At 38.5% G+C, this 25981-nt stretch overlaps 1 protein-coding gene across 2 annotated transcripts in view; it reads right to left on the bottom strand.

Annotated features, from left to right (window-relative positions):
- PIWIL2 (piwi like RNA-mediated gene silencing 2) overlaps window positions 1-25981 on the bottom strand; it is an 81735-nt gene that overhangs the window by 8135 nt on the left and 47619 nt on the right. For both annotated transcript variants that reach the window (XM_086416183.1, XM_086416184.1), the window contains exons 16-20: window positions 24747-24935; window positions 22437-22538; window positions 21746-21862; window positions 21077-21165; window positions 20099-20204 (exon numbers count right to left, since the gene is read on the bottom strand). In XM_086416183.1, coding sequence (XP_086272309.1) covers window positions 20099-20204; window positions 21077-21165; window positions 21746-21862; window positions 22437-22538; window positions 24747-24935 — 603 coding nt within the window. The remainder of the gene's footprint in view (window positions 1-20098; window positions 20205-21076; window positions 21166-21745; window positions 21863-22436; window positions 22539-24746; window positions 24936-25981) is intronic.

Genomic DNA, 25981 nt, shown 5'->3' with positions numbered 1-25981 from the left:
AATGATAATAATCACTGATAGATATACACTTATACAACAAAAAACTCAGTAATATTTAAGGTTTCCTTAGACCAGAAAATCTGAGAACTGCTGGACTAGAAAAATAAATCTAAATACAGATTTTAAATAAAACCATAGATGAAATGAAGCTTGCCAGCAAGGCCTCATTCATAGACCAGGAATTCTGGGAAATCCTATAGCTGAGGATAATTGGAAAAGCTGGACAAAATACAAAAACATCTATGTGAAGGCACGTCAGAGGAAGGGTGGGGGCCCAGGGAAATAAGCCAACCTTTCGCACCTGTTTTTCCCTTGGCAGCATGTATTAATTTGTTGATTCCACACACGTACGTGCTAGATGGATGTTTGGGAGTAGTGTTTTTTCTAATTCACAGCTTTATTGAGATATAATGTGCAACACCGTAAAAGACACTCTTTTAAGGTACAAGAGTCAAAAGTTTTAAGTTTATAGAATCTTGCAACCATCAATTTTAGAATATATTCATCACCCCAAAAAGGTAATCTCATACGCACTAGCAGCTATTTTCCACGACCCCTCAACCCCAACTCCTTAAACACACTAACCTACTTTTTGTTTCTTTGGATTAGACTGTCCTGGACAAACATAATCAATAGGTGGTCTTTGTGACTAAATAGTTTCACTGAACATAATATTTTCATAGTTCACCCATGTTGTACCATGTATCAGTATTTCATTCCTTTATGCTGCCAGATAGTATTCCATCACATTGTTTGTCCATTCATCAATCATATGAAGTATTTTCACTTTTGGCTATTATGAATAATACTGCTATATGATCATCATATACACGTTTTTGTGTGGACATATGCTTTCAGTTCTTTTGGTTTACATCTAGGAGTAGAATTGCTGGGTCTCCTGTAACTATGCTTAACATTCTGAAGAAATGCCAAACTGTTTTTCAAAGTAGCTCAACTATTTGGCAATCCCACCAGCAATGCATGAGGGTTCCAATTTCTCCACATACTCAACAACACTCTTTTTTATTTTAGCCATCTTAGTGTGTGTGTGGGCTCCCCGGTGGCTCAGATGGTAAAGAATCTGCCTGCAATGTGGGAGACCTGGGCTTGATCCCTGGGTTGGGCAGATCCCCCAGAGAAGGGAATGGCAACCCACTACAGTATTCTGGCCTGGAGAATTCCATGGACAGAGGAACCTGGCAGGCTACAGTTCATGGGGTCACAAAGAGTCAAGACACAACTGAGCAACTTTAACTTTCACTTTAGTATGAGTGTGGTAGCATCCCATCATATGTGCATGTTTTTAAATAAAGACTTTGTTTTTTAGACCAGTATTAAGTTTACAAACAAACATGAGGCCATAGTACAGAGTTCCCATATACACCTTCCCCACCGATCACAGTTTCCCCGATTGTTACTATATTACATTAGAATAGGACATTTGTTACAACTGATGAATACTGATATATTATTATCAACTAAAGTCAACAGGTGGCCCAGTGGTAAAGAATCTGCCTGCCAATGGAGGAGATGCAGGAGACCCGGGTTCAACCCCTGGGTTGGGAAGATTCCTGGAGTAGGAAATGGCAATCCACCCCAGTATTTTCACCTGGAAAATCCCATGGACAGAGGAGCCTGGCAGGCTACAGTTCATGGGGTCACAAAGAGTTAGACACGACTGAGCGACTGAGCACAGCTCACAGTTTATATTAGAGTTTACTCTAGTACATTCTATAGGCTTTGAAAAATACATGTCATTTGTCTACATCTGTCACATGTCATTTGTAGTATCATATACAATATTTTTACAGTCCTATATTTATCCTATCTTCACCCTCCCAAACCTCTGGCAATCACTATCTATTTACTGTGTCCATACTTTGTGTCTTTTCCAGACTGTCCTGTAGTTGGAATCATATAGTATGTAGCCTTTTTAGATATGCTTCTTTCACTTTATTACGCATTTAAGATTCCTCCGGATCTTCCCATAATTCAATAGTTCATTTCTGTTTACTGATGAATTTTTAACTGTCTGGATGTCCTATAGGTTATTTGTCCATTCACCTACTGAAGGACATCTTGGTTGCTTCCAAGTTTTAACAATTATAAATAAAGCTGCTATAAAAATTGTGTAGTTTTTGTTTGTGTGTGTAGACATATGCTTTCAACTCATCTGGGTAAGTACCAAGGAGTATGACTGCTGGATGGTATGGTAAGACAATGTTTAGTTTGTAAGAAACTGCTGAACTGTCTTCCAAAATGGCTGCACCATTCCACACTCCCTCAGGCAATGATGAGAGATTGCTCTACATCCTCACCAGCATTTGGTGGTGTCAGTTATTGGACTTTGGCTATTCTGAAAGATGTGCAGTGGTACCTTGTTTAAATTTGGCATTCCCTAATATTATATTGCGGAGAAGGCAATGGCACCCCATTCCAGTACTCTTGCCTGGAAAATCCCATGGACGGAGGAGCCTGGTGGGCTGCAGTCCATGGGGTCGCTAAGAGTCGGACACGACTGAGCAACTTCACTTTCACTTTTCACTTTCATGCACTGGAGAAGGAAATGGCAACCCACTCCAGTGTTCTTGCCTGGAGAATCCCAGGGACGGGGGAGCCTGATGGGCTGCCATCTATGGGGTCGCACAGAGTCGGACACGACTGAAGCGACTTAGCAGCAGCAGCAGCAATATTATACTGAGTATCTCTGCATATACTTATTTGCCATCTGTATATGTTCTTTGATGACAAGTCTGTTCAAGTCTTTTGCCCATCTTATTACTTCTGAGTTTTTAATAATTCTGTTTTTTAAGTAACAGGACTTTATCAGATATGTGTTTCACAAGTATTTCCTCTGAATATGTAGCTTCTTTTCATTCTCTTAGTGTCTTTCACAGAAGTTTTTTAAAATTTTAATTAAGTTCTGTTCATCAGTTCTTTCATGGACAGTGAAATGTCCACGTGGTAATAGTGCCTTGGTATCAAAAGGTCATCACCAAACCCAAGGTGACCAAGAATTTCTATACCTTTTATACCTTTTACAGTTTTGTATTTTAACACTAAATTTGTGATAATTTTGAGTTACTTTTTGTGAAACGTATATGGTCTGGATATAGTTTGTGGTTTTTCTTGTCACTGTTTTTTGGGTTGTTTTTTTTTCCATGTGGCTGGGCAGCTATTCCAGTACCATTTATTGAAAAGAGTCTCCTTTTCCCATTGAAATGCCCCTGTCCTTTTATCAAAGATCACTGGAATATATTTGTACCAGTCTATTTCTGGGCTGTTACCTTGTCTTCTTTTGTCAACACCACACCATCTATATTCCTGTAGATCTACAGCAGTCTAAGTCCCCTGATTTTGTTTTTCTTCAATACTGTGTTGGCTACCCTGTGTCTTTTGCCTTTCCACTTAAACTTTGCTGGGATTCTGTCTAGTGCTACACTAAATCTATGGATCAAATTGGGAAGAACTGACATCTTGACAATATTGAGTCTTTCTATCAATGAACATGGGATAGCTCTCCCTTTTTTTAGATTCTTTGATATTTCTCATGAGAGTTTTAAGAGTTTTCTTCATGTAGATCTTACACAAACTTTGTTAATTTATATCTGTATATTTCTTTTTTTTGGTGCTAATACAAATTGTATGGCTTTCAATTTCAAATTCCAATTGTTCATTGCTGGTATATGGAAAAGGAATTGATTACGTGGGTTTTTTTTTTAAACCATTTAAATTTGTATATTTACTTTGTATCCTGCAACCTTGTAATTCCAGCAGAGTTCTCTTTTGTTGTTGATTTCTTGAGATGTCTATGTAGACATGCTACCTGTAAAGTTTTTCCCCTCCTTTTCATCTGTATAAGTTTTACTCCTTTTTGTCTTTTTGCATTAGCTAGGACTCCCAGTATGATGCTGAATAGGAATGGTGAGAGAAGAAACACTTTGTTCTTGATCTTAGGGGGAAGTATGTAGTTTCTCAGAATTAGGTACAAGGTTAGCTGCAGGATTTTTGTAGGTGTTCTTTATCAAGTTTATGAAGATCCTCCTATAGTGCTAGTCTGTTCGGAGGCTTTTTTATTTTTTAAATCACGAATGGGAGCTGATTTTTCTCAACGCTTTTTCTGCATCTATTGGTGTGACAGGATTTTTCTTCTTGAGCCTACTGATGGACTGTATACAAATTTTAAAATGTTGAACCAACCTTGCATAACTGGAATGTAACGCACTAGGTTGTTGTAGTCTTTTCAAGGGTTGCTTTAACAACCACAAACTGAGTTGCTTGGAACAACAGAAATGTACTCTCTCACATTTCTAGAGGGTAGAAGTCCAGAATTGAAGTTATCAGCAGTGCAACATGCATCCTCCAAAAGCCCTAGGAAAGAATACTTCCTTGCCTTACTTTAGCTTCTGGTGGTTTCTGAAAATCCTTAGTGTTTCTTGGATTGTATATACATCACTCCAATCTCATTTCCACCTTTCCAGTGCCGCCTTCTGTGTATGTGTCTCTGCTTGTTTATATGGCCTTCTATGACTCTGTGATCAAAGTTTCCTCCTTCTGTAGGAATACAATAGTGGCTTAGAGAAAGAGTTGATTACAGCATATTAATCTTGTATCTTCAACCCTGCTGAACTTTTATTAGCTACAATAGTGTGTATACACGTATTCTTTATGGTTTTTTTATATGTAAGACAATGTCAAATAGATACAGAGAGTTAACTTGGGACTTCCCTGGTGGCCCAGTGCTAAAACTCCATGCTCCCAATGCAGGGGGCCCAGATTCGATCCCTGGTCAGGGAACCAGATCCCACGTACCATAACTAAGAGTTTGCATGCCACAACTAAAGATCCCACCTGCAACTAAGACCTGGTACAAATAAACAAATAAAATAAATATTTTAAAAGGCATACTTTAACTTCATTTCCAGTCTAGAAATCTTCTGCAATTTTCTTAGCTTTCAGTTCAGTTCAGTCACTCATTTGTCTCTGACTCTTTGTGACCCCACAGACTGCAGCATGCCAGGCTTCCCTGTCCATTACCAACTCCTGGAGCTTGCTCAAAAACTCATGTCCATCGAGTCGGTGATGCCATCCAACCATCTCATCCTCTGTCATCCCTTTCTCCTCCCGCCTTCAATTCTTCCCAGCATCAAGGTCTTTTCCAGTGAGTCAGTTCTTCACATCAGGTTGCCAAAGAATTGGAGTTTCAGCTTCAGCATCAGTCCTTCCAATGAATATTCAGGACTGATTTCTTTTAGGATTGACTGGCTGGATCTCCTTGCAGTCCAAATGACTCTCAAGAGTTTTCTCCAACACAACAGTTCAAAAGCATCAATTCTTCGGACTCAACCTTCTTTATAGTCCCAACTCTCACATCCATACATGACTACTAGAAAAACCATAGCTTTGACTAAACGGACTTTTGTTGGGAGCTGTCTAGGTTTGACATAGCTTTTCTTCCAAGGAGTAAGCATCTTTTAATTTCACGGCTGCAGTCACCATGGGCAGTGATTTGGGAGCCCAAGAAAATAAACACTATTTCCATTGTTTCCCCAGGTATTTGCCATGAAGTGATGGGACTGGATGCCATGATCTTAGTTTTTTGAATGTTGCGTTTTAAACCAGCTTTTTCACTCTCCTCTTTCACTTTCATCAAGAGGCTCTTTAGTTCCTCTTTGCTTTCTGCCATAAGGGTGGTATTGTCTGCATATCTGAGGCTGTTCTCCCTGCAATCTTGATTCCAGCTTGTGCTTCATCCAGCTCAGCATTTCACATGATGTACTCTGCATGTAAGTTAAATAAGCATGGTGACAATATATAGTCTTGACATACTCCTTTCCCAATTTGGAACCAGTTTAGCTTTGGTACAAACCAGTTTAGCTCATGGTACAAACTGGACAATGTTCCCTCCTTTCCTATTTTTTGGAAGAGTCCGTGAAAGAATATTCTTTCAATGTTTGGTATAACTAAAAAGTTTTGATGGTTTGTGCCTTTTTTGGAGTTTGCCCATCGGACTTAGGTAATCTAATTTCTGGGCATATAGTTGTTCATTTCCTAAAATCCTTTTTATTTCTGCAAGGTCAGTCTTTGTCATTCCTGATCTTAGTATCTTGATTCTTCCCTTTTTCATGGGTGCTAGCTAAAGGCTTATCAATTTTGTTGATCTTTTCAAATAATCAATTTTTGGTCACACTGATTTTCTCCGTTGTTTCTCAGTGTTCCAGTTCACTTATCTATGCTATAACCTCTATCAATTTTTCCTTCTTGCTTTGAGCTTAGTTTGCTCTTCTTTTTCTAGTTTTTAAGATGGAACTTGGGTTGTTTTGAGATTTTTCTTATTTAATATAGGTGGCTCAGACGGTAAAGCATCTGCCTACAATGCAGATGTTCGATCCCTGGGTTGGGAAGACCCCCTGGAGAAGGAAATGGCAACCCACTCCAGTACTCTTGCCTGGAAAATCCCATGGATGGAGAATCCTGGTAGGCTACAGTCCATGGGGTAGCACAGAGTCGGACATGACTGAGAGATTTCACTCACTCACTCACTCACTCATTTACAGCTATACATTTTCTTCTAACTACTGCTTTACATACATCCACAAGTTTTGGTATGTTTTATTTTCATTTATCTCAAATTGTTTCCTAATTACCCCTTTGATTTCTTCTTTGACCTCTTGGTTATTTAAGAGTATTGTTTAATTTCCATATAGTTGTGACTTTCCCAAATGTCCCTTGTATTAACTTCTAATTTCATGCTAGTTGTGGTTTCAGACCATATTTTGCAGTTTTAATTTTTTTAAATGTACTGAGTCTTGCTTTACATACATTCTATCACGGAGAATGTGTCACGTACATTTGCGAAGAATGGGAGTTCTGTTGTTGGGTGCTCTGTAAATGTCTGTTACGTTGAGTTAGATCACAGAATTGTTCAAATATTCTATTTCCTTGTTGATCTTATTTCTACTTGTTCTATCCATTACTGAAAATGGAATTTTGAAATCTCCATCTATTAATGAATTGTCTATTTCTCCTTTCATTTATATTTGTTTTTGTTTCATATATTTTTGGATCTATATTGCTAGTTTCACATGAGTTTATGCTTTATGATCTTCTCATGGACAGACCCTTTTGCTACTACAAATGTCCTTTCTTGTCTCCAGTAACAACTGCTGTCTTAAAGTCTATCTGGCCTACTAGTATAGCTACTCCAGCTCTCTTTTGGTTATTATTTCCATGGTTTATTTTCTTCTTTTACTTTCAACATACTGTGTCTTTGAAACTAAAATATGTCTTGTGTAGAAAGTACATCTTCATATTTTCACTTAATCTAAGTTACTAATTTATACTTCTGAATGGTGTTTAGTCCATTTACATTTAGTACAATTACTGACAGAGTAAAATTTACATCTGCCATTTTACTATTTGTTTTCCACATGCCTTATATCTTTTCTGTCCCTCTATTTTTCCTCTACTGCCCTAATTTGTATTAAACAGGCATTTTCTAGTTACCATTTTAACTCCCTCATCATTCTTTTTCTTACATTTTTGAGTTATTTTCTTAGTGTTTCACCTGGGGATTACAATTAACATATTACAACAATCTCATTTGGTCAATTAATACAAAGTTAACTTTGGTATTGTTCAAAAACTTTGCTTCTATATGGCTCTATTCCCTCTGCTCCCCTTTGTAACTTTGTCTTACAAATTATATATTTATATACTGTATACACATCCAATTAGATTTATAATTATTGCTTTTTGTCTTTGTCTCTTAAAACACAAACTAGAAGAAAAGTTACAAACAAAAATATATTTTTTCTCTCCTTTATCTATATAGTTACCTTTCCCGGGGCTACTTATTTCTTCATGTGGATACAAGTTACTGTCTATGTCATTTCATTTCTACATGAAGGACTCCCTTAAGTACTTCTTGTAGTCTGCTAGTGACAAATCCCCCCAGCTTTTATCTCAGAATGTCTTACTTTCTCCTTTAAAAAAAAATGAGATATAAATTACAAAAAATCACCATTTTAAAGAGTATAATTCAGAGATTTTAGTATACCTATCAACACTACCTATTTCAATAATATTTTCATCACCCTGAAAAGAACCTTGTACCCATCAGCAGTTACTCCCTATTCCTGCCAGCATTCTCATTCTCTGGAAACCAGCAATCTCTGTTTTGTCTCTACAAATATGCCTATTCCAGATATTTCAGATATGCATGCTAAGCCACTTCAGTAGTGTCTGACTGTGTGGTAGCCCACCAGGCTCCTGTGTCCGTGGGCTTCTCCAGGTTAAGAATACGGGAGTGGATTGCCATGCCCTCCCCTAGGAGATCTTCCCAACCCAGAGATGGAACCTTCATCTCTTACGTCTCCTGCATTGGCAGGCAGGTTCTTTACCACTAGTGCCACCTGGGAAGCCCATTCATAGAAATGGAATAATATAAATACGTGACTTTTTATGTTTAGCTTCTTTCACTGAACACAATGTCAAGGTTTCACCTTCATTTCTGAACAGGAGCTTTTCTGGATATACAATTCCTATTCAACCTTCTTTTTCTTTCAGCATTTGCAATATGTCATCTGACTGCCTTCAGGCCTCCATGATTGCTGATGAGAAGTCAGCTCTTAATCAAATTGAAGATGCTCTGAACACAACGAGTGGCTTTCACTTGGTGCTTTCAAGATGCCCTCTTTGTCTTTCAGCAGTTTTACTAGGTTGTGTCTCAGTGTGGGTATCTTTGAATTTTTCCTATTTAGTGTTCATTGGGCCTCTTGGATGAATGATTTTTTTCACTAATTTGGGTAATTCGGGGCTATTATTTCCTCCAGTGTTCTTTCTTCCTTATCCTTTCTCATTACTCCCCTTCTGGGAATCACATTATGTTCATATTGCTATGGCTGATGTTGTCCCACAGATCTCTGAGCCTCTGTTAGGATTCCTTATTTTTTCTTTCTTTTCTTCACACTGAATGATATCAACTGACCTACCTTCAAATTTCTAGCTATCTCTTTCTGCCTAATCAAATCTGATGTTAAGCCCCCATAGTGAAATTTTCATTTATTACATTTTAGAATGCCAGAATTTCTATAAGGTTAATTTTCTTTAAAATACCTTTATTCAGATAATCCATGTACCATTTAATTCACCAATTTAAAGTGTAAAATTAAATGGTTTTTAGTGGATTCACAGATATATACAACTATTACCACAATCAATTTTATAACATTTTCATCACGTCAACAAGAAGCCCCAGACTCTTAAACTACCACCACTCTACATCTTTTACTCTCTCCCTAACTTAGCCCTAAGCAACCACTAATCTACTTTCTGTTCCTAAAAATGTGATTGTTCTAAACATTTCTGATGAATGGACTCATGTAATATGTGAATGTGTGGTCCTTTATGACTGGCTTCTTTCACTTAGCATGACATATTCAAGGTCCAGGTATCGCTTGCTGTTTCACCTAATCTATATTTTTTCCTTAAAAATTTTATTATTTTATTTTCTCTTCTCTTGTCTCAATTGTTGCATGCTCTTCTTTTATTCTTTTAGTGGCTACCCCAGAAATTACAACATAACTCTTTAGTGTATCAAAATATATTAGTACTTTCACCTTTTCCTCAATAATTAAAGAAACCCAAGGCATTGGAATTTCACTTACTTCTCCCAGATGTATCTCCAAGATATAATGTTATTGTCATTAACTTGAAATTTATACACACAAATGAATACATATCCATTCAAAAACATTAGTTATTTTAGATGGTGGGCATTCATTTAAATTTATGCCCATGTTTGGCACTTTCATTCCTATTTTTATTCCTTTAACCATTTCTACATTTCTTTCTGGGATAATTTTCCTTCTAGGTGAAAAATGCTCTTTAGTATACGCCTTCAGTGCAAATCTGCCAATAACAGAGTCTTTCTTTTTTTCACCTTACTAAATGTTACTTTTAGTGGATATCAGATTCTATGTTGGTAGTCATTTTCCTTCAGCATTTTGTAGCTACTCTTTATCTTGTGGTTCAAACTGTTTGACTAGTTCACTATTTGTCAATTTGTCAATCCTTGAAGATAAGTGTTCTTGTTTTCCTTAACAGGTGTGTATATACATAATATGTCTTAACAGGGGCTGCTGCTGTTGCTGCTAAGTTGCTTCAGTCGTGTCTGACTCTGCGATCCCAAAGACGGCAGCCCACCAGGCTCCCCCGTCCCTGGGATTCTCCAGGCAAGAACACTGGAGTGGGTTGCCATTTCCTTCTCCAATGCATGAAAGTGAAAAGTGAAAGTGAAGTCGCTCAGTCGTGTCCGACTCTTAGCGACTCCATGGACTGAGGCCCACCAGGCTCCTCCGTCCATGGGATTTTCAAGGCAAGAGTACTGGAGTGTGTTGCCATTGCCTTCTCTGTAACAGGTGCATATATATATATGTCTTTACTTTCAACAGTTTTATTATAATGTGCCTGCTGTTGCTGGTACTAAGTCACTTCAGTCGTGTCCAACTCTGTGTGACCCCATAGACAGCAGCCCACCAGGCTCCCCCATCCCTGGGATTCTCCAGGCAAGAACACTGGAGTGGGTTGCCATTTCCTTCTCCAATGCATGAAAGTGAAGAGTGAAAGTGAAGAGTGAAAGGGAAGTCGCTCAGTCATGTCCGACTCTTTGCGACTCCATGGACTGCAGCCCACCAGGCTCCTCTATCCATGGGACTTTCCAGGCAAGAGTACTGGAGTGGGGTGCCATCGCCTTCTCCGATAATGTGCCTAAGTGCACTTTTTATATCTTGCTTGGGATTTGACAGATTTCTTGTCTCTATGACTTGATGTGTTTTCTATCACTTTTAGAATGTTCTTTACCATTGTCTTTTCTGCCCTCTATTCTCACTTACCTCCTTCTAGGCCACTTATGTGTGTATTATATTTTAACTCCGTAACTCCCATGTCTGTTGCCTTGTTATATTTTCTAATCCTCTGTATCTCTGTGAAATTTATTTTTTTATCTATATTTTAACGGTCTATTTCCTCAATTAAGCCTAAACTAAGATTACCCATTGTTATGCACAAAGATATGTTTCTCCAAAATTTGTGTGTTGAAGACCTAATCCACTATACCCAGAATGTGACTGTACTTGGAATATCTATTTAAAGAGGTTATTCAGTTTAAATGAGGTCACAGGGGTGGGCCCTCATCAAATATGACTGGTGTCTTTCTAATAAGAAGGGACTGGTACACAGACATACATGGGGTGAATATTATGTGACACAGAGAGAAGACAGCCATCTTTAAGACAAGAAGAGAGGCCTCAGGAGAATCCGGCCCTCTAAAATAGCACCTTGATCTTAGACTTCCTACCCTACATAATAACTGTGAGGAAATAAACTTTTATTGTTTAAGCCACTCAATCCATGGGATATTGTTATGGCAGCCCTAGCAACCTAATGCACCAATTCATTGACTGTTTAATTTTGGTAAGCATAATTTTTAGTTCTATAAATTTCAGTTTTTTCCCATAGGACTCCCCAAGAATTCTTTGCTAAAATTCTTAATGTTATCTTCCATTTCTCTGAATTTATTAAGTGTAGTTATTTAAAAACCTATCTGATTACTCATCTGGCTGAATCCTCTGTGTATCTGGATCAATTATCTGTAGATCTTCTTGGTTTTTCAGTTCCTTCATTTTCTCTTGTATCCTTGGTTATTATTTACTGATTGCTAGATACTGCAGAAAAAATGTGATGCCCAGGATACTACTATCTTCCTTCAGAGGATTTTTATTTGCTTTTGGCAAATGGGCAGTAAAGCTAGCAGTCAGAGTTTACCTGAATCCATATTCAAGAACTGAAATTAATTCAGAGTTGGTCTACCTACAGTTCTTCTTTATTCAGTCTGCAGCCCTTCAGATTCACAAGTAATGGGGAGCAGACTCCAGATGACACTGACATGGGGGCCCAGGCCTCTAGCTTTTGATTCCTAAAGACTTCAAAAGTGCTTTACAGCTTTTCAGTGTTTCAGCTGCCTCTTCCAGAATTAGCTTATGTCCCTAAAGAAAAAGAACCCAAACGCAGCTCTCATCATCTGTGTTTCAGTCTATTTGTATTTTCACCTACTTAGTCTTTCTTTTGAATTAAACTCAAATTATATACATGATAAATATGATATATATATACACACATATGTATGTATATATGTGTATTTTGAATGCATATTTATGTATATGTGTGTATGTATATAACTATATCAAACACACATGTATACATATGAGTGTGTAATATTCCTTTTAAAAAACTGAATGCTAACATAGCTTAGACATAGAATACTTCACTTTATTGTGCTTTACTTCTTTGCATTTTGCAGATATTGCATTTTTTACAAATTACAGGTTTGTGTCACTTTGTGTTGAGCAAGTCTATCAGTGCCATTTTTTCAATACATTTTAAAATGAAGATATGCATATTTGTTTACTGAACATTTAATAAGATTACACTATAGTGTAAAGCTAACTTTTATATGCACTGGGAAACTAAGAACTTGTGACTCATTTCATTGCAGTACTAGCTTTACTGTTGTAGTCTGGGGCTGAACCCACAATATCCTATCTCTGAGGTATGCTTGTATTTACATTATTGTTAAGCAACTAATACAAGTAATGTGGGGCCTGGAACGATGTTTTTAATACAGAGAAGATTCAAGTTTGTTTCTTCCAGGTACCTGGAGTATTTGCACTATGAGAAACTTGGAAACACTAGCACACCAGATCATCATATCTGATTCAAAAATTTTAAATAATGCAAAGGTGAGCTACAGTTTGCTTTCAATTACTCTTATTCCTAGAAAGTAGCCCCTTGGGGTCCTAAAACCAAATGATGGAGGTTTTCTAGTGCAATCTAGTTTTAGGGGCTTCTAAAGTCTAATGACTGTCCACCTAGAAAAATACTTGCACTTGACAAAAGCAGACTGTCAAGAGCATTCCTCAAGAAATGCTTCTTGAATGAGAAAGTAAGGACCTCTGAAAAACCGTTCAACCATAAAAGCAACACGCATACTGCATAAAGGGTCAAAAGCAACTCTTTTAGGGCTGTGAAAACTAACTAGAGCTTGAAAGAATCTGAACCGCATTTATTCAATAAAACTGTCTGGATCTTGAGCTTTGTGGCGTTTTAACTTGTTTTGTTATATCCCTGTTTCTTTGCAATAGACCACAGTAACTGTAAAAATAATCCAGCAATCGCTGGAGGATGCAGAACATTCAAAGCATTTGAAGAAATTCTTATCCTGTCATTAGCTGATCACTAAGCTAAACTATTTTATTTATTTTAAGCCATGAAATTAAAATATGCTTACTTCTTGGAAGGAAAGTTATGACCAACCTAGATAGCATATTAAAAAGCAGAGACATTACTTTGTCAACAAAGGTCCGTTTAGTCAAGGCTATGGTTTTTCCAGTGGTCATTTATGGATGTGAGAGTTGGACTGTGAAGAAAGCTGAGTGCCGAAGAATTGATGCTTTTAACTGTGGTGTTGGAGAAGACTCTTGAGAGTCCCTTGGACTGCAAGGAGATCCAACCAGTCCATCCTAAAGGAGACCAGTCCTGGGTGTCATTGGAAGAACTGATGCTGAGGCTGAAACTCCAATACTTTGGCCACTTGATGTGAAGACCTGGTTCATTGGAAAAGACCCTGATGCTGGGAGGGATTGGGGGCAGGAGGAGAAGGGGACAACAGAGGATGAGATGGCTGGATGGCATCACCAACTTGATGCGCATGAATTTGAGTAAACTCCAGGAGTTGGTGATGGACAGGGAGGCCTGGCATGCTATGATTCATGGGGTCGCAAAGAGTCAGACACTACTGAGTGACTGAACTGAACTGAACTGAAGCTAAACTAAGGGGAGATTTCAGTGACTACACACAGTTTAGATTACCAAGATTACAGAATCAGGCCAGGAAAGTCATCAAACAAAGAGCAACAACAGTCCATGGGGGTGCAGATCTGACTTGCAGAGTCATCAGCATTATATTAAAAACGTCTAGCTTTCAATTAAAAAATTATGAAGCATGCCAGGAAATAGTAACGTAAAGCCCATTCACATGAAAAAATGTAGTAAACAGAAACTGTACTGGAGAAGCCCAGACATTGGTTATACTAGACAAGGACTTTAAACCAATCATTTTAAATAATGTTCAAAGATCTAAAGAAAACTACATCCAAGACTTTAAGGAAAATCTCACACAAAAAAAGACTACCAATAAAAATACAGAAATTATAAGAAAGGGGCTGCCCTGGTGGTCTACTGGTTAAGAATCTGCCTTGCAATGCAAAGGACACTGCTTCGATTCCTGGTCCACAAAGATCCCACATGCCTCAGAGCAACTAAGTCCATGCGCCACAACTACTGAGCCTACATGCAACTACTGAAGCCCATGTGCCTAGAGCCTGTGCTCTGCAACAGGAGAAGCCACTGCAATGAGAAATCCACACACCGCAACAATGAGTAGCCCCTGCTTACCACAAATAGAGAAAGCCTGCATGCAGCAATGAAGACCTACCACAGCCAAAAAATAATATTTAAAAAAAAATTGTAAGAAAGAACCAACAAAAATTTTGGAGTCAGAAAGTATTAAATGAAATGGAAATGAAAAATTCAGTAGAGGGGCTTAAGAGCAGATAATCCAGTATGAGAAATAGAAAAAAATGGAAGAAAAATAAATGCAGCCTCTGAAACGCAGTGCAACACCATCAAGCATAACAACATACAAATAATGGGAGTCTTAGTAGCAGAGGAGAAAGGGAAAGGGGCAAAAGTGTATGTGAAGAAATACTGACCAAAGATTTCCTAGTTTGATGCAAAAATCAACTGACACATTATATAAGACGTAAAATATCAATTAGGATAAACCCAAACTTAATCTGCAACATCAGCCCTTCCCTGGGTCTCCAGCCTGCTGGCCAACCCAGTACATTTTGGACTTGCCAGCCTCTGTAAGTTACATGAGCCAGTTCCTCAAAATACACACACATACACACACATATTGTATTGATTCTGTTTCTCTAGAAACCCTAATATAAAATTATCACAAAGAAAGAGGCACACCATAGAACCACACAGGAACAATATTTTGTGTACTATTGAAATTAATTTGGTATTAACATGAATGAGACTTATAAAGTCCAACACACTTTCACCATAAAAACACTCTCCCCATTAGGAACATAAAGAAACTTCCTGAACATGATAAAATGAGTCTATGAAAAGCCCACAGCTAACATCAAGCTAAATGGTTAAAGACTTAAAAGTATCCACCTAAGAGCAAGAAAAAGATAAGGATGCCTGTTTTCACCACTTCTATTAAAAACTGTACTGGAAGTTAGAGCAATTAAGCAAGAAAAACAGATAAAAGGCAACTAAATTCAGATGAAAGAAGTGTGACTATTTCTACTTGCACATAATCGATTCTATACACAAAAAATCCAAAAGAATTGGGGGGAAAATCTACTAAAGCTAGTAAGTTTGGAAAAGTTGAACAGTTGAACATTAATACATAAAACAGTTAGTTCTAAACTCCAGCATGAATAATCCAAAAATGAGAACTATTCTATAACTGTAGCATTCAAAAGACTAAAATATCCAGAGTAAATTTAATCAGGGAAGTATAATACTTGTACACGGAAACTATAAAACATTGCTGAGAGAAATTAGAAACAACCTAAATAAACGAAAAAACATCCTATGTCTACATACTGTAAGAGTAAATTTAAGATTACAATATTTCCAAAGTGATCTATAAATTCAATGCAATTGCTATCAAATTTCCAATGGCCTTTTTTGAAAAAAGAAATGAAAATGACTATTCTCAAATTCATATGGAATGCCAAGGGTATCTGAATAACCAAAACAATATTGAAAGAAAAAAAATGGAAAACTCAGACTTCCTAACTTCAAAACTAACTAAAATGAAACAATATAACCAAAACAGTGTTACTCTGACCTAAGGATGACAAATAAACCAAAGGAATAGAATTGAGAGTTTAGAAATAAACCCAAACAGCTTTGTTTGGCCAACTGAATCTTAACCAGGATGCCAATACCAGTCTGTAAAGAATAGTCTCCCCAACAATAGGTGCTGGGAGAAGCAGGTAACTACGTGCAAAAGAGTAGAGCTGGACCCCTGCTTTACTCCATACACAAAATGTAACTCAAAGTGGATCAATGACCTAAATGTAAGAGCTAAAGCTCTAAAACTACTAGAAGAAAAACAAAGGTGTAAATCTTTGTGACTTCAAATTAGGTAACAGATTCTCAGACTTGATACCATAAGCACAAGGAATAAAAGAAAAAATAGACAAATGGGACTTTATCAAAATTTAAACTTTTGTGCATCAAATAACATTATCAAAAAAGTAAAGAAACTCTACAAAATGGGAGAAAATATCTGCAAATCATACATCAGATAAAAGTTCTGTATTCACAATATATAAAACAAAAACTCTTACAAGTCAAAAATAAAAAGACAAAGATCAACTGAAAAACAGGATAAGGACCTGAAAGGACTTCTCTAAAGAAGATATACAAATGGACAATAAGCACATGAAAAGATGTTCAACATGGTTAATCATTAAGGAAATGCAAGTTAAAACCACAGTGAGATTCCACTTCACAATAGTTACAATTAAAAAATGGAAAATAATAAGAATGGTAGCTGAGGATAAAGAAATAAATGGTTGTGCAATGAGGAAATTACAGTATTACACTGGTCTCTTTTAAGAGTCCCAGAGAAGAGATGATACTGTCTGTTAGCTCAAAAATACCAGATGTCTGAAATCGCAAATGAACTGCTGTTTTCAGAAACTGATAAAGTTGAATGTAAGCCTAAAAACTTAAGTGGCATGCCTGTGGGAGATACTTTAGTCTTACAGTATAATGATGAACTGGACTAATTATTCATGCCTATGAGGGTCTCTACTAATGTGTCACTATTGACTCTTACATTTCAGGTTATATCTACCCATCACCCTGCATTGTGATGTGACACTAATCTTGTTGGTAAGATTCATCTATACTATGTCTTGTGATAATACTAATGTTGATAATCACATCATGAGAAATGCTGGACTGGATGAAGCACAAGCTGGAATCAAGATTGCTGGGAGAGATATCAATAACCTCAGATATGCAAATGATACCACAGTTATGGTAAAAAGCAAAGAAGAACTAAAGAGCCTCTTGATGAAAGTGAAAGAGGAGAGTGAAAATGTTGGCTTAAAACAACATTCAGAAAACTAAGATCATGACATCTGGTCCCATAACTTCATGGCAAATATCTGGGGAAACAATGCAAACAGTGACAGACTTTATATTTTTGGGCTCCAAAATCACTGCAATGGTGACTGCAGCCATGAAATTAAAAGATCCTTGCTCCTTGGAAGAAAAGCTATGACCAACCTAGACAGAATATTAAAAAGCAGAGACGGTACTTTGCCAACAAAGGTCCATCTAGTCAAAGCTATGGTTTTTCCAGTTGTCACGTATGGATATGAGAGTTGGGACTATAAAGAAAGCTGAGCACCGAATAATTGATGCTTTTGAACTGTGATGTTGGAGAAGACTTTTGAGAGTCCCATGGACTGCAAGGAGATCCAACCAGTCCATCCTAAAGGAAATCAGTCCTGAATATTCATTAGAAGGACTGATGCTGAAGCTCCAATACTTTGGCCACCTGATGCAAAGAACTGACTCATTTGAAAATCTTACCCTGATGCTGGGAAAAATTGAAGGTGGGAGGAGAAGGGGACGACAGAGGATGAGATGGTTAGATGGCATCACCGACTCAACGGACATGAGTTTGAGTAAACTCTGGGAGTTGGTGATGGACAGGGAGGCGTGGCGTGCTGCAGTCCATGGGGTCGCAAAGAGTCAGACACGACTGAGAGACTGAACTGAACTGAACTGGTAAGCAAATATACTGGGAAGTTGGGTTAAAGCCTCCTCAGGATGTATAATACTGATGGAAAAATAACTGCTCAGAGGAAGAACAGGATTAGCAAATCATAAGCTAACTCCCATGCTAAAGAGTTTTGTACAAGTTTATTTTAAGGTACAAACAGAATTCGGAGTGGGTTGCCATTCCCTTCTTCAGGGGATCTCATGACCCAGGGATCGAACACAGGTCTCCTGCATTGCAGGCAGATTCTTTACCATCTGAGCCACCAGGGAAGCCCAATAAATAAGAAGGGAATAATAATTAGTATAGAAGTTTGAGAATACAAGTAAGACTTTTTAGAGCATATTAGCTTTTTCTTTAAGTCTACCCCTACCCCAAAGTGACCCCTCCAAAAATTCACAATGTTACTACTTGGCTCATAGAAATGCAGTAGAAGTGACACTACATGGATTTTAAGGCTAAGGTATACAAGGCAACACATTTTCCACCTGGCTCTCTATAGTCTCTTGGAATGCTCAAGCACTGAGCCCAGCCACCTTGCTTGAGGAAGCCTAAACTAGCTCATGTGAAAAGACCACACGAAGATGACCAAAGGGAGAGGAATGGGAGCCCACTGTCCAACTTCCTGACAGTGAACATCATAAATGCTCACTGTATGTCACTAAGTTTTAGGGCATTTTATTACACAGCCATCAATAACTGAACAGGGCTCAAATAATTTACAACCTAGAGGGAGAGATAAATAAAGATACAAACAACTAACAAAAAGCAGGATGTGATAATCACCATGCAGAATGTAAACAGAAGGCCTTGAGAGAGGACCATAAAAAATCAGTCTAGCTAAGCATGGCTCAGCTGGTAAAGAATCTGCCTGCAAGGCAGAAGACCTGGGATCGATCCTTGGGTTAGGAAGATCTCCTGGAGAAGGGAAAGGCTACCCATCCCAGTATTCTGGCCTGGAGAATTTCATGGACTGTACAGTCCACAGGGTTGCAAAGAGCTGGACACAACTAAATCACTTTCACTTTCTTTCAAGGGACAGAGCAGACCGGGGAATAAGAGGCTTCACAGAAGCAATCTTCAAGCTATGGCCTAAAAGACACATAGAACTTTGCAGGAAAACAACAGCAATAATAAGAAGGAAGGTGCAGGAGAACTTGGTAACAAAGTAGCATATCATGGAATTCATCAGAGACAGAAACTGAATTTCTGGTTTACTGTCTAATATTGAAACAGTATCAAACTATTTGAAGGACACTGTAGGAAATGTTACTCTAAAATGAAACAAGGCAGAGTTCTTGAGATTGACCTTAATCATGAGAAATTATTAGATTTCTTGCTGTTTAATCTTTATGCGAAGGGCTAACTCTGACCCCTAAGAAATGAAAGCCACTTATCAGTGCTTCCTTTGATGTACGGGCCAAGGCAAAACTCAGTACCTCGCTTGCTCATTGTCCCAGACCCAGTATCAGCTTAATGACAGCAATTCTCCACACTCAGCATTCCTTGGAGTTCTAGGGGTGATTTTCAGGGAGGCACTGATCTTGAACCTAAATGAAAAGAGCCAGGGACTAATAACAGCCATAAAAAGCTGAGAAAATTAATAAGCTGCTTTAATCACTGAAATTTACCCTGACTTTTCTGATAAGGCCCTAAAGATTATATTTATAGGCAACAGGCCGATAAGCCAGGAAATAATCATTACTTACCAAACCAAATCAAAGCACTGAGCTCTTCAAGCTGCTCGACAAGTAGAGGCACGCAGTCTTTCTGAGCTGCTTGCTGGTGGTCTGTTTGGGAAACTCACCTTCGATCTGGGATACCTCTCTCTAAATCAGTACCTACGTGCTCAGTCGCTTCAGTTGTATCCAGCTCTTTGTGACTCTATGGACTGTGGCCCACCAGGCTCCTCTGTCCATGGGATTCTCCAGGCAAGAATATATGGAGGAGGTATGCCCTCCTCCATGGGATCTTCTCCATCCAGAGATTGAATCCGCTTCCAACCTGCATATCCTGTGTCTCCTGCACTGCAGGAGTATTCTTTACTTGCTGAGCCACTGGGGAAGCCCCACTAAATCAGACTTCCTCTTAAAATGATCAGGAAGGCAGTCCTTAAAAACCCTGATACTTTAAAACTGCTGTTCTCCTCACCTCATAAAACTTCTTTAAGGAGCCCACCAGGCATAGCTTCAGGCTATCCACAATCTCCTGATGAGGCATCTGGAATACCACTCGTGAATACCATTTTGTGAGGGTGCTGGGGCAGAGGTGGGGACAAAAGAAAGAGAAAAGATGAACACACATCCACAGAGGAAGGACTAGATCTGAATGTCAGCACACACAGGCTTCTGCATGTATCAGTCATACAAGTACCCAGCAAATGCATTTATGTTACATGTAAAATCACATGCTGATGCAAGGAAAAGATACATGTAAAGCAGCTACAGAATATAAATAATTGTGAATATTTGCTACCATACTGCTTTTAATTGAAAAAAAAAAAAAAAAAACCCTAGATATCCACCTACAGAGGATTAAATAAATAGTGCTGTAGCATATAATAAATTCCATGCAGCAATTAAAAAGAAACAATGGACAATTTATTTATATTGATATGGGAAAATGTCCAAAATATATAGTTTAAGTACACAAAAAATGAGGAACAGAATATATAGTAATATGCCACTTGTGTGTCCACCAGCTACCTGGAAGTGTTAATATGTACATAAAAGAGAACCTAAAAGTATATATATGCCAAATCTTTGGTGGTGGTTAATAAAAGATAAACCATGAAGAATTTTCACTTTCTCAATTTCCAGAGATTTTTACATAAGCAAGCTTCATTTTTATAATCAGAAAAAACAAAAATCCCTCATTTCTCAGGGGGAAAAATCCACTACCACCAAGACACAGGCTCCATTCTGAAAGGGATCACACTGCAGCCAGGGAAGAAACTTAAGACATGTGACAAGGAATTGCACAAATTAATATTTTAGGAAGAGAGAGAAGGAAGGATTTTAGTATACTTTTACTACAATATTGAATACTCAAAAAATTTTATGGCTTTATAGTAAGACTAGGTGTTCAAATAAGGTAACCAAACACAACAGAGCCAGGAGTGGCACTCACAGATTGATGCTTGCGACGAAGCCAACCACGGAGCGCATGCCTCTGCTGGGGTCATGGTAGACATCCATTCCAATCACCATTAACTGTTTCTGGGTCAGAAAGCAAAAAACAAACCAAAACATCCAAGTAATCTGTCACCCCACGTTGAACTGTTGTCTGAACCCCAAAGCAACATATGGAAGTAAGTTCTGGGGAGAGGGGGAGAAAGGGTGCAACCAAACTGAAAATTTTAAACACTGTGAACATAGTCAGAGATTGTCAAGATCAGGGATTGGCAGACTTTCTGTAAAGAGCTAATCAGTAAAGACCTTAGGCTTTGTGAGCCACACGGTCTCTGGGGAACTATGTAATTCTGCCACTGCAACACACAAGCAGCCACAGGTTGTAGTACATAAAGGAGTAAGGCTATGTTCCAATAAAACTTCATTTAAGGACAGTGAAAACTGAATTTCACCATTTTCACGTGTCTGGAGATATGTTTATTTTTCTCAACCATTTAAAAATGTGAAAACCAGTCTAAGCTTTTGGCCTATACGAAAACAAGCAATGAACCACTCTGATTTCAAGGCAATGAGAATATGGAAAACTCTGGGAGGAAATTAGGAAAATAGCCAGGCAGGACTGTTTGGGGAGATGAACTGAATGAAGACATATCTCAGCATCACTCACCAGAGGAATATCTACTCCCCAGAGCTCACCACCCAATTTACAGTTAATCTGAAGTAAAATTTTCTGGGCCACACTTCGAAGTCTGGTGGGCTGACCAATGGTTCGGACATTGATGACCTGTAATACAGGGACCAAAAGATATGGGGAAAGAGGACACTAGCAACCTTTCAGACAACATAAACTACTCTAAAGCAAATACTACATTTGCTCAAGAAACTCCAGCTGGCAGATCATTTACTTTGCACTAACAGTTCTAACTCTAATTGGGTCTCTAGTCAGGCATGCGTGTACACACATGTGCACACAAAATGAAAATGAAAACCAAAAAACCAGCCAATAAAAACTTTCAAAAATATCTCATGCAGAGTAAAAAAAAAATTAATCTCCATAGGAAAAGCCAGCTTTCCCCTTTCAAAGGGACGCCTATACTCTCAGAACCCAGTCATGTGAAACAACCTGGTGACTTGGCTGTGAACAAGCACAAGTGCTCATGTGGGGACATGAAAGCAGTATTTACAAAGAGCATCTGCTATTCCCAGGTTACTCTAATAGGAGAAGTTTCACCAGCTGGGTCTACACACACTGGCTTCTAATGGTGACTTCAGTCTTTTTGAACAGATTTATCCCGCTTTTCCAAGCCTCAAGGGATGCTCGAGTTTCCATCTGCACCTCCTGCCTAGCTCCCACTCACCTGTGAGGGTACAGGAGTCTGCACACAGCACAGCTTTTTAATGGCCCCGTAGAGATCATCACGTGTACCCATGATGATGCAAACAACCATCTGTATCTTCCCCTTGAGGAGATAAAGTATATATAAGTCAGGCTTTGGAACTCTGAGGGGACCCTGATAGGGTTCTAGTCAGGGGCAGTTCAAGAGTCTGGAAAGCCAGAGGACCTTTAGTGTATAATGGGGGCTGAAACAAAGATGGTGGACATTCCAACACAGACAAAGGTCCTTGAACATGAATGGACCTTTGGGTTCACATTTTTTGGGTTCCAGGCTTCTTTGCTTAGCTATGTAACATGCTATGTTAAATTATCTAGAGCTGGTCCTGATTACCTGACTTATTCATTAGGAGACTTAAGATGCTTGCAAAAGACCAGACTTAAAAATATGAAAGGGTTTCTTATTAGTTGATGCTTTTAATTCCCGACATTTTTTTTTTTTTTGCCACTCTCTTTAGTAAACTAAGTGCCTTATGACATTCATGCCACAGAACTTTAACTAGGAAATAGGGAACATAATATCAGAAGAAAGGATTCAGAGCCAAATGCAGAGGAAATGAAGTCACTGCCAAATCCATAAGATCTTCCTAACTCTCTGATTATGATAGAGAAAAATATTGCCAGCAGCTTATCTTATATCAGTATCTTCTACCTCTCACTACTTAAGAGATCTGATATTAAAAACAAAGGATCTGACTTCCCTGGCGGTCCAGTGGTTGACTCCATGCTTCCACTGGAGGGAGCTTGGGTTTGATCCCTGGTTGGGGAACTAAGGTACCACATGCTGTGCAGTGTGATTTTAAAAATTGAAAAAAATTAAAGTAAGAGGGGAAAAAAAAAAAGAGGCTCTTTCAAAATGTGAATAAAGGAAAGCAGCACAGAAGTAAAAAATTTGCCAACCTTTTATGCTACAATCAGAAATCAATAGTATACTATTCCAAACCAGATTAGTTTTAAATTAAGATCTTTCAGAGGACACACATTCCAGCAATCATATCAAAGAACTTCCAAAGTCACAGAGAACAAAGGCTGTACACTGTGAGCCTATGGGCTGGATCTAAGAAATGGATGTGGTTTTTTAGTCTCTATAATGAGTCACAAGTTTGTTTTACATTAACATTTAAACTGCTAGGTAGATATACAAGTGCAAATCTAGATTTTTGGCTTCTATTGAAAAACAAATTAAAAATCAATTTGACAATGCTGGGCTGTTATCTGCAGTCATGGGGTTTACTCTCTTTATTCACTAGAGTTCCCTCCTGGCTCACTTCACTCTGGCAGACATCTGAGTTTATGACCCTGAAATAAAGAGAATAATGAAACAGAATGCCAGAAAGATGACAGATAATAAGACCAATATGACCAAGTAAGACTAAGTTACATTAGGAATGTAACTCATATCCATGTCAATATCCATGAAGATTGTTGGCAGTGCACTCTCATAAAAGGACCATGCCAAGGAACATGAGATGGGGGGAGCGAGCGGAGGTACTAAGCTGGACTTTTCTTTTGAAAGCAAGGCAGAATTTATCAGGCCCAGGGAAGGCCACTACAGAATAAGAAGACATGGAAAGTCAGCAAGAAAATACAAACAAAGGGAGAACATGAGTGTGCTGCTACAGATGATACACCCAGAGTGGTGGATCAAGAGAAAGTCATGACGCGAACATAACCTAATTCTAGTATTGATCTCACATGAACTGACTCTTCAATTCAAGGGCCAGTTATCTCCAAAATTTTTTGCCTGCTTTTGCTCTCTCCTTAATCTTCTTCCTCTGTTTTATGTACAGATAAGAACTGTAGGCCTGAACTACTAAGCTGTGAATACTATGACCTGCTCAGCTCTAGTGATACCATTCGGCTATCAGGAACAAGCTGATAGGCCCCCTGCCAAGTTCATCACTGGAGCAATTTGAATCTTAAGCCAGACCAGACTGTGACAGCTCAGTACTGAATCGTCCAAGATAGCACCTGGCCCAGGAAACTGCTTTCTGAGCACATGTTCTATAATGATAACAAACTGAAGTTAAGTCAGCTATTCTCTCGGCCAATTACATGAGGAACAGAACACTAGAGTGAGTGAGAATGCCAACACAGGAGAGAAGCAAACCCAGCCAAAGGGCATGTAGACTACTCTGTTAATTGTTTCACGTGCATATGAGTAAGACACAGGTTCCTGGACACCATCAACAGCAGACCAACAACCAGGGTAATATAAAATCAAGTATTCAAGTATTTCAAAATGGGCATCCAGAAAATTCAAGTTAATTTATACCTCAACCCCCAGCATGGATTGAATGGTTCTGACATAGGTCTCTATGCGATCATCCTTCAGTTCCACCCAGGCCGGTGGGCTCATACGCATGCCAATGGGGCCGGCTATCTTCTCCAACATGTTCACCAGCTCTCGGGCTTGATCCATTGCTCTCTTTGGGTAAAACAGTGCCCAGAAATGCATGGGGACCTAGGAACAACCACAAGCTATTTTTTAGTACTTCCCATGACATCTCCAACACGCCAACATCATTTCAGGAGATGTTACTCCAAAGAACAAACTGCTTTTCACTCTGCTTCAGTCCTGTCTTATCTAATGCCAATTACTAATGTAGATGTGTGTTGTAAGTACATTGTGGCAGGCTCACAATGGAATACTATGCAGCAATGAGAATGGAAGCTCTATAACTATACTTAATGATATGGAGAAACTCATCAAGCAAGGTTGAAGAAAGGAAGGCAGACATCAAAGAATATATACGGTATGGTTCCATGTATATGTTACATACAAACACGGCTTTAAAAAATTCAATGCTGTCAGAGGTCAGAACAGTGGCCATTTTGGGACTATGTAAGGGTAACAGGTAGTAGTAATTAGGATCATGGAGGGAAGAGTCTGGGGCACTGGTAAAGTTCTGCTTCTTAACCCAGTATTGATTACTCAATTTGTGAAAATTAATCAAAACTGAATCTCAGTGAACTCCAGGAGTTGGTGATGGACAGGGAGGCCTGGCGTGCTGCAATTCATGGGGTCGCAAAGAGTCAGACACGACTGAGCGACTGATCTGATATACATAAATGTACCTTTTCTTTAAATATATTTCCAAAAAACATTTTAGAAACAAAATGTGTATACTTTATGCATGGCCATAGCAACCAGGTTAGCAAAAAAGATTTTAGAATAATTATAATACCATTTTTTCTTTAGTTGACTTGGTAGGAAACTTTTAATTTTACTTCTTTCACGGAAACTGTAGGGGAAAAGAGGAAGGAAAGAGAAAGGAAGAAGGAAGAACAAAGAGCAGTTGGCAATAGGCTGGCACTGTACGAATTACCACAGCAATTTATTTCTTTGTCCTGAATCTATGGTCAAGCAAAGGGCTTACCTCTGACAACTCATCAATTTGCTCTTGTTTGAAGAACCTTAGTTAAGTAAGTAATTCCATGGGAATTCAGTTGGTACTTCCTCTCAAAAAGAGGACAACTAAATAATTTCTGCTTCCTCACACTTCTAGG

This window comes from Bos grunniens, chromosome 8 (genome assembly GCF_055505025.1).
Source record: "Bos grunniens cultivar Pamir isolate PY7600 chromosome 8, Bosgru_T2T1.0, whole genome shotgun sequence".
In the NCBI taxonomy this organism is placed as follows: Eukaryota; Metazoa; Chordata; class Mammalia; order Artiodactyla; family Bovidae; genus Bos; species Bos grunniens.
The sequence above is the reverse complement of the archived record's forward strand: the minus strand, read 5'-3'. Positions and strand labels throughout refer to the sequence as shown.